At 42.6% G+C, this 12,561-nt stretch overlaps 1 protein-coding gene across 1 annotated transcript; it reads left to right on the top strand.

Annotated features, from left to right (window-relative positions):
• The first annotated feature begins 713 nt into the window (after positions 1-713).
• amd1 (adenosylmethionine decarboxylase 1) lies at positions 714-9,750 on the top strand. The gene is made up of 9 exons (XM_022770152.1): positions 714-1,007; positions 5,847-5,933; positions 6,889-7,015; positions 7,133-7,235; positions 7,771-7,813; positions 8,408-8,552; positions 8,651-8,743; positions 8,861-9,016; positions 9,134-9,750. The coding sequence occupies exons 1-9, from the start codon at positions 895-897 to the stop codon at positions 9,275-9,277; spliced, it is 1,011 nt and encodes a 336-aa protein (XP_022625873.1). The 5' UTR covers positions 714-894; the 3' UTR covers positions 9,278-9,750.
• Positions 9,751-12,561: the final 2,811 nt, after the last annotated feature.

Here is a 12,561-nt window from a genome sequence, read left to right as displayed (position 1 = left end):
GAATCTATTATTATTGTTTTATTATTATATTATTAACATGTGGTTGCTAAGTGGAGTTACCTGACTTGTGCACTTACTGTGGTACTATATAATCGATAAAATGCAACCACTTTTTTCCCCTCTCCTGCAACCGCCTTAACGGGTTAATTTTATAATATAACTTTTCATTATATGTGTAGTAATATTATTTGAACGTATAGAATACAGGAAAAGGTTTGTATTTGTTTAAGTCAGCATGATGCACAAATAATAAATTAATGCATTACGGTCATGTACGTGGTAGGAATAATATTTACGAACATGTAATCCATATGTACATAAGCAAAACATATGACACAGAAGACAGAAATTTGCCTTAACCATATTAGGACTCTAAATTGCAATATTTATGTGACAAATGTGTAACATTGTCTCATATATTCAAAAAGGGACTTAGATTAAAACAAAACTATTGTGATATTATTACATTATCCTTCTAAAATGTAGTTTGAGCAACTGTATTTCTAATATTTTGTACGCTACGTGTAGGCTGTAAAAAGGCATGTGAGAAAAACCCCTGTTTTGCAATGATTGACAGGTGCCCGGACCAATCGGATGTCACAAGATTGAGTCTGGTAAACGGATTGGCTGAACGCAAAAGTGACGTAGCTGGCTGGCGCACATAAAACCACCGCGCCACCTCCATTCAGTGGTCTACACAGTATGGCCGGCGATATTAGCTAGCACTCGCTAACGGTATTCTCTGTAAAAGGGAAGACGGTAACTCAAGAAAATCAACACCTGAATTACTTAAAGGACTGTACCTCAATAAATTATAACTGATCGAGGAAGGATTAATTAAGCTGTAAACGTTACAACCGACGTTTGATATTTTTGTTGGGTGTCTGTTGTCTCATGATGGAAGATAACACTGCACATTTCTTCGAGGGGACCGAGAAGCTGTTGGAGGTGTGGTTCTCTCGGCAGGATGAGACCAAAGGAACCGGGGACCTCCGTACCATCCCAAGGTTTGTGTCATTTGAATGTCTCCGCTGCCCTGTCAGTCCTCGGCAGCATATTGAAACGTCGGCCACAGGCATGGCTTCCGTCTCTCTGATCATTCGTGACATTTAACCAGCTAAATGTGGTAAAATATTGTTCTCTAGAGGCAGTGTATTCTCTATAATCACCAGTTCATCCTTAGTTAGTTAACTAGCTAGCTATAAAGGGGATCATATTCTGACACCAGAGCACATTACTGGTAAGCTAGCTAACGCCGTCACTCGAAAATGGCCACCTCCCCCTTTAACAGTGCCACTTCCAAGCTGAGTCATTCATTCTTCACCCAGGAATTTTGTGGCAGTTTAACATTTTGGTACATTAACGTGAACTCTCGCTCTCTCTCTGCTATGGTGAGCTATAGCCCGGCGGTTTTAAAGCTTTAAAACCGTCTTGATAGCAAGTTGGCAAAACAAATTTACAGCTAGCTAACTCTAGCTAGTTCCTGGGAGAAAATGCTGAAATATTCAGCTGTCTCATGCTGTTCTCTTGCTCACAGGCCCTGTTGTATCTTTTGTATTGATCTTATCTTTTTATTAGTGTAATATCAGTAAACTTTGATGCCCACATTAGGCGGGCTTGATCCTTTTTTCTTTTTCTTTTTTTTCACCCCTATCGGTGCGCACACGTTTTATTACCCCCGCATTGGTTTTGGGACGTCGTTAGCTTAAATTACACCAGTGTAATAAACTATACTACTCAATATGACTCACACAGTCAGACGGCGGTTGATAAAACCGTGTTGTGTGTTTTTGTTTAGCTGTAAATGGGGGAGTTTTTTTTTTTTTTTCTGCGTCATTCAACAACGAGGGGGCCTCATTGAAGATGTCAAGCATGTGGTCGCCCGCCGTCACCGCGTGCTATCTCGGCTGCTGCAACACGGACACACATACACACACACACACACACACATCCAGGACACTGATCGCTGGTCAATCAGATTGAATTTGTTTTGCATTTCAGAGAGGGGGTGCTTGTGGCTGTGGTGGCTGGGAAGAGTGGATCTCAAACACTCCTGTGTGAATTTACATGACTAATGTGAGAGACCAGTATATTCTGGGATGGGATGCGATGACTCGTGGAGAGGTGCTCCTTTTTTTTATGTTTAGACTTCACTCACTCACTCACTCACTCACATGGCAGTCCCTAGGGTTGCTTCTGCGACTAAATTTGCCTATAGTCCTTGTTCCGGTCACGTTTCCATCCATGCAGGCGCTCCCCTCCCAGCTCCTCTGATTGGTTAGAGGGTCTCCCTACTCTGATTTGCTGTGAAGAGATGGGCATTCAAAGAAAAGGGATATGTCAGGGTAATGGGATGGTCGCAGAAATGGATGTGAATGGTCAAAAAGGACTGTTGACCTTTGCCCCTGTTCAACGCCACAAAATCTATTTGTCACTGTGCCTTAAGGGAGCTGGTACCATGTAGAACAAAGTTGAATTAATGGATTAAACTGGTGTAGTTGAGCCGTGTCACTGTTTGGTGCTGAATAAAATGTCGGTTGAGGTAGTTTAATGAGGGCTGGTATTTATTCTTTAGTATGAGACTTGAGCAACTGGAGGTGTGGCAGTAGTTTCAACAGAAGAATGATTTACAATGACATCAGCTGGTTAGAAATTATCACCATCCCACACTCTCTTTCATGGGTGTAATAACCTGTCATCTACATTTTCTCTTCAGTCCAAGTTTACCGCCTGCCACTTTGTTCTTTCACCTGTTATTGCAGCAGTGCATTACTGAGTGATAACCTGTGGCGAGTTTTCAAGGCCAAATCGGCCGGTGCTGTGAGTGACTTTCCCCGTCATTAACCAGATCACTGAGGTCAGTTTAAGAAAGATGGGTGAAATAGGTTTGGCGTTAATGTACAGCCGTAGGGCAGATTAAAGGCTCAGAGTGACACTGTTGGTGAATCAGGCTCGCTGGATGTCAGCCAATGTCCAAATAAGTCCACAAGGGCATCTGATTCACAAATGTGGAGCTCACTCACATTACCCTCCGCTGTGCCTGCCTCAGGACTGGACGGCAGCTCAGACTGTCAAACAACTAGTCCTGAGGGCCAATCTGTTACACATCTACACGCTTCAACATGTGGTTTTCCCTTCCCACATGGCTTGGCAGCTTAAAAAAAAAAAAGTTTTGCAGTTGTTATTACTATTTGTCAGTTAATCAGTTTTATCATTTGTTTTTTTTTTTTTGTCACTACTCCCTTCTTTTTTTTTTTTTTTAGTTTGTTGTCAAATATAAGCAAAGTTCCAGGATCTGTGTCACCTCGGTTAACCACAGATCTCTGTTGTAGTAATTAGCAGCCAGATCTGGGCCTTTTCCTGGAGACTGTGCTTTCTTTGAGGAAAATCGGATCTTGCTGAGTGACCAGAAATAGCCTCTGGTGTGCGTTTCACACTGAAACAGGACCTGACCCAGGTCTCAAGTAACGCTGTCCCTCTGGTATGAACCTGGGAAGCTGGCATGTTGCAACACCTCAGGCCATTGTTTGTTTTTTGTCTCTTATTTTATTTTAAAGTTAATCATAAAATTCTAGTTGGATAAGTCATATCTGTGGTGCCTTACCCTGTTTATATAAAGCGGCAGGCCCTTTGTTTTTCAGTTCAGATGAAATGCTTGACCAAGGTAAGAATTAAATTCTACCAAGGTTTAAAAGTATAAACACATTCTGACGCTTGGAATCTATAACTCTTATCAGTCTGGCACAGGCTTTTGCTTATTTGTACTTGGCCTGTTATAAGAATGAAAAGCAAAGAGAAAACAGAAGATAAAACTGTCTAAACTCACTATCAACAACCATTCTCGCATGTAGTTGTTAATAGCAGTGTGTTAAGACAACTGCTCAATAATAAACCATGATACTGTGCTAATGACACATCTTAATTGCAGCACAGAATATAAGCCATGGTGACTGGGGCTGTGTGTTGAATGTTGAACTTCAGGTTTTACAACATTTCAGAAATTCCAAAGATACCAATTAATTTCTCTGATTCCTCAGTTTGATGGTCCAGGTTAAGAAGTACAATGGTTTACGACTATAACGTCAGCCTGTTGGCTCTGGGCCTGCAGCCGACAAGATCATATTATGCCTTTCTTTATGGACGGCAAATTTAATTTGGCGAACCACAACCTACAAGCAGTGCAGATCGTGGTGTCGTACGTCGACAGTGTGAGGGTTTATTTAAGAAATGTTGTAGCTCAGAAACACTCAAAGGTTGGGTGATTTAATGTGTGTGTGCTTTACCAGGCCAAGGCCAAAATGAACTAACCAGAAGCTAGTCAGTATTCATGGCAGATGTCGTCTGACACTCAGCTCAGCAACTCAGGAGAATGGTGATCTATTGTTCAGTCAGTGTTTGCTATTCTTTAAAAAAAAAAAAAAAAAACCTGCTTTGTTTCCACATGAATTACTGAGTCTTTCATCCCCAACTGTCAGCCGATGTGGTTCCCTCTAATGTTGGACAAGTTGTGTGTAAAGGCTGCAGAGCGTTTTCTGTCAATGATTGTGAGGGAAACGTGTGGCACGATTTTTTTTTTCACAGTTAATCAACAACCAGTACTTGTGATAAAACGTGTCCTTTTCATCGCTGCTTCTCATCTTTTAAGATGGTATTTGTGTTAATCTTAATGATTTTTGTCTCCTCTGAGCCACGTGTAGTAACCCCCCTGCAGAGTTTTTGTTAGGTTGCTATGGGGATGGAGCAGGGCTGGCATGCAACATGGGTCCCAGGCCAGACTTGAACTGAGGAGTGTTGGTTACTTGCAGTATGTATCCTAGGCCGCCTGGTTAACCAGAGCCACCAGAATCTTAAAGAGCATCTATAGTTTGGTCTTTTCTCAGCCAGACGCATGTTAGAGATATGATGTTTGCTCGAGCAGTACTCTACAGTTTCAAACTAACTTTTTTTTTTGTGACATTCAGCATGTATTTATGTGCACATTAAAAGACATGAAGTGAATGATTTACTGTTGACACCTGCTGTTATTGCCGGTTCAAGGATCACAGACGTCCTCTCTCTGTTTGATCATGCAGCCCCCGTCTGTCTCTTGAGGTAAACTATGCAACGCTGGCTGCTGGTAAATTCCCTATTGAACGTTGCGCTCCTCGTGCTCTCTCTGTGCCGGGCCAGGCTGTGCTGTGCTTCCTACTACTGGACACATGAGCTCAGGCTGGCACTTCCAAGGTTGTAACGAGAGTGTGACGCAGCTGCATTTGCACTGCAGCTGTCTTTGAGTGGTGGTGGTGGTGGTGGTGGTGGTGGTGGTGGGAGGGCAGAGATGGCGGCGGTGGCGGCAGCAGCAGGAGCCTTCTTGTTGTCGGGGAGAGAGAGCTGGCTGTGTAGTCTGCCCCAGCCTATGATTTTCAGTCTGCCCAGGAACTGGGCCCAATATTCAAACAACACAAAGCTTTTCCTGCACACAGCAAGAGCCTGATTCCTGTCAGCCTGAACCCTTCCTTTAGTCCTGCATCGTAACATAAGGGTCTATTCTACATCCGTTTGAGATTTAGTGATTTTTCTTGGGTGTTACCTTTTTTTTTAAGCACCATAATATTCCTGAAACTGAATCCCTCCCTCTCTGTTATGAGTTCCTCTGCAGGGCATTACTGCAGAAGAGTGTGTGCTTAACTTATTAATAGAAAACAAGTCAAAACAAAAACAGATCTGCTCACTTTCTACTGCTTTGTTTTGCTGTTAACCAGCAAATGTTGTTTTTTTTTTCCTCTTTCCTGTCGCAACGAGCTAACCAGACCATTAACAAATAAATGAATGCCAAAATACTAATGGTTTTCTGTTTTCTTTTTTAGGTTTGAGTGGGACAAACTTTTGGAGAATGTGCATTGTTTGATCATAAGTGTGACAAAGACTGACAAGCAGGAAGCTTATATACTCAGGTGAGTGACCGGTCTTTACTTACATGATGTCTCCTCTGTTTCCCTACTGATTAGAAGGCAGACAGGATTAGACAGCGGTCACCTGTAAGCCGCTTGTCATTTATACTGCAGTCACTGTCTCAGGTGATGACCCAAGACACCTATAGGCGCATACATTATACATGTGTTATATCCAAAGGGGATGCAACAAGTGTAGAAGAAGAAAACCCTGCTTCAATAATATGTAAAGGGCCGAGTATAAACCTGGAGTCTGCTATGAGACAACAGTTATCAACAACTGAGAACTTTGTCACGCAACCAGGAAGTGATTTCACTTTTTGTTATCAAAGTCAAAACAGTGTTATTTATCATTAATTTTCCCCCTCTCCTGGAGTCTAATACAGACTTGGTAGGAACAAAACAAATATGAATTACGAATGAATAAATACATTATTTTATCATTTCTTAAAACCAACTTTTGTGTCGGATGAATGGGGATTTTACACCTTCAGGCAAATTTCAGTTCGGCTCCTCTTCCTTTTTTTTCTTCTCCATATTTCCAAGTGATAGATTCATTCCCTGGTAATTACATCTGACTCACAAGAAGTTCAACGGGGGCGTAAATGTTTGGAGTGTGTGTCGTAAGAGGGAATTTACTCCCTAATCTTGGAAATGTTGGCGCAGTGTTTGTTTCACAAATTCACCCACACAGGAACAAATGTTGCCTGTTAAGCTCCAAATACCGTCCCCTGCCCCCGGGCTTAGATTAAACCTGTTGTTCGCTCAGTGACACACGCTGTCCGTCTGATCTTTACATGTATATTTCAAAGGTTGGAACAGGACACAGGTTGACGGAGAATCACCTTTTAATCCTCCCTTGTGTAATAAATTACAGTGGCACATAAATACAATTCCACTACCGAAGCTTAACACACTTGTTGTTGTTTTTTTTTGTTTGTTTTTTTCCCCTCCACAGTGAGAGTAGCATGTTTGTCTCCAAGAGACGTTTCATTTTGAAGACATGCGGAACCACCCTCTTGCTGCAAGCACTGGTGCCTCTGCTGGAACTCGCCAGGGAGTACTGCGGCTTTGATGCCATCGAGGTAGGACGCCTGCAGTATTTACATATGTAAACACTGAAATTCAAAACATCATCATTTGTGCTGGTCTTATGACGCCTGCGGCTGAAGCGCCGATCTGACCCCGGTTTTCTTTTTCAGAACTTCTTCTACTCCCGCAAGAATTTTATGAAGCCGACCCATCAAGAGTTCCCTCATCGAAACTTCCAGGAGGAAGTGGACTTTCTCAGCGAGATTTTCCCAAGTATGTAACACACCTGTTTTTACGTCATTGTTGTTTCCCCCCTCTTTAAAAAAACCCACACAGACAGAGGATATCTGCAGGTCTTCAAAAGCCATAAAAAGCATTGATTGGTTTCCTCAAAAAGGTTTTAGAAGTTTAAAAAAATAGTATTTTTTGTTGAATATTTAAGGCAGTAAAAGTGGTAAAATGTTTTTGTCAATTTAGCAAAAACTTGTTTAATCCATACATCCATTCATTTCCTGCTCCTTATTGGGCCCAGGTCATGTAGTACTAACAACATTCTCAGTAAATTCATGCACCTTGTAGATAATTCTGAGATTTTAAATATAATTAAAAAGGTCTTAAATTAAACGGAGAAATGATGCAGTGCCTCTTTTTATTTGCTCTCTAGCACATCTGTTGTTGTGTCTGTGAAGGCTGAAGAAATCGCCCTGACCTTTTAGAAAGTCATCAGACGATTCAATTTCATATTTCAGATGTTTTTCTAGCTCTAATTTCGACTGAAACAATCCTCTTTTCTTTTTGCTTCCTCCAGATGGTGCAGCCTACTGTATGGGGCGTTTGAACTCTGACTGCTGGTAAGCATTGTGCAGTTTCCTGTACTGGTTGACAATTTATATTCTTTATTTGGATCCCTGTTATCTTCCACCACAGCGCTTGCTAATCTTAGAGTATTTAGCTTCTGATTTGTTTCACATGTGTTGGTAGTGAGTTCCACTGGCTGGACGCTCTGTAAATGTAAATGACAGAGTTTTTAAGTTGATGTGATTTTGTCTGACCTGTGTGTTCGACCTGTCTCTACTAATGGAACAATTAGTCCGGCTTTCTGTCTACAATTGGATTACGGACAAATGTGAGAAGGCTGAGTGTTAGTCCACACGGTGCTGCTAATGTCAGAGGTTGCACACACCGATTTTAATAATTTCATCCTTTTTTAAAATATCTTTCTCTTTGAATAAGCAACATATGAAAAGGCAGCGAGTTTCCAGCTGACAGTCTTCTGTGTTGTTGTAGCAGCGTTTCAGCCTCAGCAGGATGTTGCTGCATGACATTTAGATTCTCAGCACAGATAATTATAAGTTTGCTCGGAGCCTCTTCTACAGTATGTGTGTTATTAACCCAGTGTATCCTCTGTATTTGATAAACAACCATTCACTGTGTGTCACCCGCAGGTACCTGTTTACCTTGGACTTACCAGAGTACTGGGAAAACAAGCATGCAGATCAGACACTGGAAGTTCTGATGAGCGACCTTGATCCAGCCATTATGGACCAGTTCTATATGAAAGATGGTGTTTCTGCAAGTGATGTCACTCGTGTGAGTAGATCTCACCATCAACACATGTGTTTATTCGTCAGCGGCTGCTGGTGAGTTGATGCTGACGGTTTCTTCTTCTTCTTCTCGTCCCGTTACAGATGAGTGGAATTCGTGACCTGATACCAGGTTCTGTGATCGATGCCACAATGTTCAACCCTTGTGGATATTCAATGAATGGAATGAAGACTGACGTGAGTGTCTCTTCGTTGTTCTCTCGTTTCCACGTCGTGCTTGAAGGTTCTTGAACGTGTCGTTAACGTGGCTCTGCTGCTTGTTGTTGTTGTTGTTGTCGTCGTCCTCCTCTGCAGGGAACTTACTGGACCATCCACATCACCCCTGAGCCGGAGTTCTCCTACGTCAGCTTCGAAACCAACCTCTCCCAGACGTCGTACGATGATCTGGTTAGGAAGGTGGTGGAGGTGTTCAAGCCAGGAAAATTTGTGACTACCCTTTTTGTCAATCAGGTATGAATAAAACACAACCTTGTTTTGTTTTTGTTTTTGTTTTTTTCTACTTCCTGTGATTTTAATGAGAAGTGTCGGTGAGTAAATCCTCCTCCTTCCTTCTGTGTGCCCCTGCAGAGCTCCAAATGTCGCAGTGTCTTTTCTTCTGCCCAGAAACTCGAGGGCTACAAGCGTCTCGACCGCCAGTTGGCTCAGTTCAACGACTACAATTTTGTCTTCACAAGTTACGCCAAGAATCGCCAGCAGAACCAGCAGAGCTGAGGGTTGAGGATGAAGAAGAGGCGTAAAAAGAAAGGCGGCCGCCCGGGGCTCACCCCCTGTATCCGGCTTTACCCCCCAGTAGAGAGCTTCTCGTCCTCCCCCTCCCCTTCCTCCTCCTCCTCATCCTCCTCCCTCCTCCCTCCCTCCTCCTTCTGCTGCTGCTGCCGTGGTTCAGGACCTCCCGGTGCTGACGCGGTTGCGAGCCCTAGCTTAACCTCCAGTTTGAGTTGTTTGCATTGTACCTGTGACTTAGATCTCTTGCATGAAAGCTCTTTTCTCTGTTTCGATATTCTAGCTCACTCTTGCTGTGATCTTGAAGTGCATGTAGAGGAATTAAACACGCTCCGTTTGAGGCTGTCCACCTGTGCCCAGTACAACGGTCCCTTCCTGCAGGTCTCCCCCCTCATCCCCCACAGACAAGGCTTCCGCCCGCACTAGGCCAGGGCCCTGACATGCTCAGATCCGTCTGCCTCTTTATGAGCTCCACTCAGTTTGTCGTTTTTTTTTTTTTTTCTCTTAAATTTCAAATTCAACCCGGACGTGTCGCTTTCCAACGTGACAATTGGTATCAATGAATCACTACCAATTATTGAGTGCACTTTAAAAACCTGTTTACTCATGGTACAAAGATGAGGCCAACCTATTGTCTCCAGTCGTATTGAATGTATAAATCGTGGTAAGCTTTTGGCCGTTCTTATCGTCGTTGAATATATTTGAGTTTCTTTGAAAACAAATCGCCATACTAACTGTTTAATGTCACACTATTGGATAAAGGGTTTGCAGCATTAGACAGTGTGGTCTTTGGTTGCTGTGAACTGCACTAGAGATTGCACTAAGATTTCTGCTTTGCTGGGCTTTGCTCAAATTGAATCCCGACTCCATTCATTCATTCATTCATTCATTCATTCATTCGTGTTCCTCCACCTGGACAATCATATAGTCCTTGTGTTTACTCAAACACATGAGCCTAGAAAATGTGTGTGTGTGTGTGTGCGCACATGTATGAATCATTTAAGACATTCAGTATGTGCACTTTGTTGCGCCCAGGCTTCTTTGTTTTACAGTGTGCTGTATCTAGAAGAAGCTTCTGGGTCCCAGTCATAATCAGCACTCGTGATTTTCCACATTCACTTGAATTGGTTAAATGGAAAATGTTCAAACTGAATGTAGCGCAGCTGGTGTGAAGTGGCCTGTCCACCCGTCTTTCGAATGTACACGTCTCTAGAGAAAAGCCTGGACCAGGTTTGAGCTGAATGTACGACTCCAGGAGAGCGCTCCCTCCCTCCCCCCCTCCCTCCTCCCCCCCTCGCCTTTCACATCACACACACACACACACACACACACACACACACACACACAGAGCGCTCACAATGCCCTCTGCTGACCAGCCATTGTCCAGCTCCCAGCAGGTCTCCCCCCTGCCAGAGTCAGACTGTCAGCTGGCCCCAGAACCGTGACATAACGGGAGTCGACCCTCCTGGCTGTGCCCGCGCCCCGTTCTGAATGGGAAATAATGAATCAGACCCTTTTTGCTAAGTTGCCCAGCAAAGCATTTTTCTTTTTCCCACATAATATCCATCCTCTCTCTGTCTCTTTCCGCCCCATACAGAAATCTGTAAACGCACAATAGAGGCCCACCAGTCTGAGCATGCCAGGGTGATCCCGGATCATTCCACATGTAACTGCTGCATAAACTGCCATTTTATTAAATTTATTGTGTCCAGACATTTTTTGCAGTGAATTGGTCGAAAATGTGACTCCCTAGCAGTTTTTTTTTTTTTTTTTTTTTTTTTCTTTTTCTTTTTGTTTGGATCAGTGCCCTTTGTTCACCGAGGGGGAAAATCCTGTGACACTATGGTGCATGTGACTACTAGTGCCGTGTTGCTTGACAGTGTAGTGTAGCGCCGTCTCTTCCTCCTTTTTCGTCAGTAGGTCTGTGTGCTTCACCTTCCTCTCGTTTTTTAACCAGCTGAAAGCAGAGCTGGAACTGCCGCATCCTGATGTGTTTTTGGGTAGGCGGGGACTCATCTTTTTCCTCAAGGGGTCGGGTTAACTTGTAATTAATCTTATTTCAAGTTGTTCAAGTGCTGAAAGCAGGTTCGGTTTCTTATTTACTACTTCATGTCAAACATCCAAGGTTTGTCTTCTCGGCCTGCCGTTCGGTTGAGTGGTGTTCACGGTGCTTCTCCTGCCAGAGAATGCAGTTTTGAATTTTGAACTGGAGACGACATGGCGGGAGTCCTAACCTGCTTTCAGCCCTGCAGTGCAGTATGCTCTGTTCTTAGAAATACCTGTGTTGATTGCATCAACACCTCCGACAGTGCACCGATCACCTAAAGCACTTGGCGCGCCGGTTGCAACAGTTCATGTAAGAACTGGCACTTGGAATAGTTTCCCTCTAGTTTGTCTCACGGCTTTTTGGAGTGGTTTCATTCTTTTCCTGAGGACCAATCTCTGCTCTTACATGAACGACTCGACTTCCTGTCAGATGACTTGGGTGATCTGCCACAACTGTGGTGATTTTTTTGTTTTTGTTTTTTTGTTTTTTTTGAAGAATTTGAACTAGCACTGTTCAAATACTGAAGCAGTTTAATGCTAACTTCTTGGATTAAGTACATTTTAGCCTTGTTGGTGTGGATCATTGCAACTTTGTTTTATTTTTATACTATGAACTCAAAATGCATTTTTGCAGTTAAACAGTAATAGAATTTTATACAAAAAATATTTTGTATTTTTGCTGCGGACCAATCTTTTTTCTTTTTTCTTTTTTTTCTTTCCCCTATTTTTTTTTGTCTTTTTTGTTTTGTTGTGAAACAAGTGTTCAGACTAGTTTGTTATGAAGTTAAGGGATGACCTTTTTCAAAGTTGACTAAATCATGTAGTTTTTTTTTTTTTTTCTTTTTCTTTTATTCTTTCACTCTCCTTTCCTTTTATGAATCTCGTGAGAGGAAGGGAAAGTGGAAGCTTCCCCCGGGTGAGAGAGGGTGCAGTTGCAGGATGTATCAGGATGTACTGAAGGAGAAACCTTGCTGTTCTAATTCTTTCTTTTGCTGTTCTTTGGATGGTCAAGATGTGCTACATATATCTGTGCTCCGAGCTTGATGCTTAAATAAAGATACTTATCTGTGCAAATGCTGTGTTTCTTTATTTGAAGCCTTTTTTCCAGAACATTTTGGAGCAAAGATTGATATTAATATTATTTTTATTGACTTTGTAAGAAAATACAAAAGCACAAAACATACAGTTGAACCGAGGATGAGCCAATAAGTAAAAGAGACTGAATC

The sequence above is a fragment of the Seriola dumerili genome, unplaced genomic scaffold (assembly GCF_002260705.1).
Source record: "Seriola dumerili isolate Sdu_G_001 unplaced genomic scaffold, Sdu_1.0 BDQW01000025.1, whole genome shotgun sequence".
Taxonomy (NCBI): domain Eukaryota; kingdom Metazoa; phylum Chordata; class Actinopteri; order Carangiformes; family Carangidae; genus Seriola; species Seriola dumerili.
The sequence above is the reverse complement of the archived record's forward strand: the minus strand, read 5'-3'. Positions and strand labels throughout refer to the sequence as shown.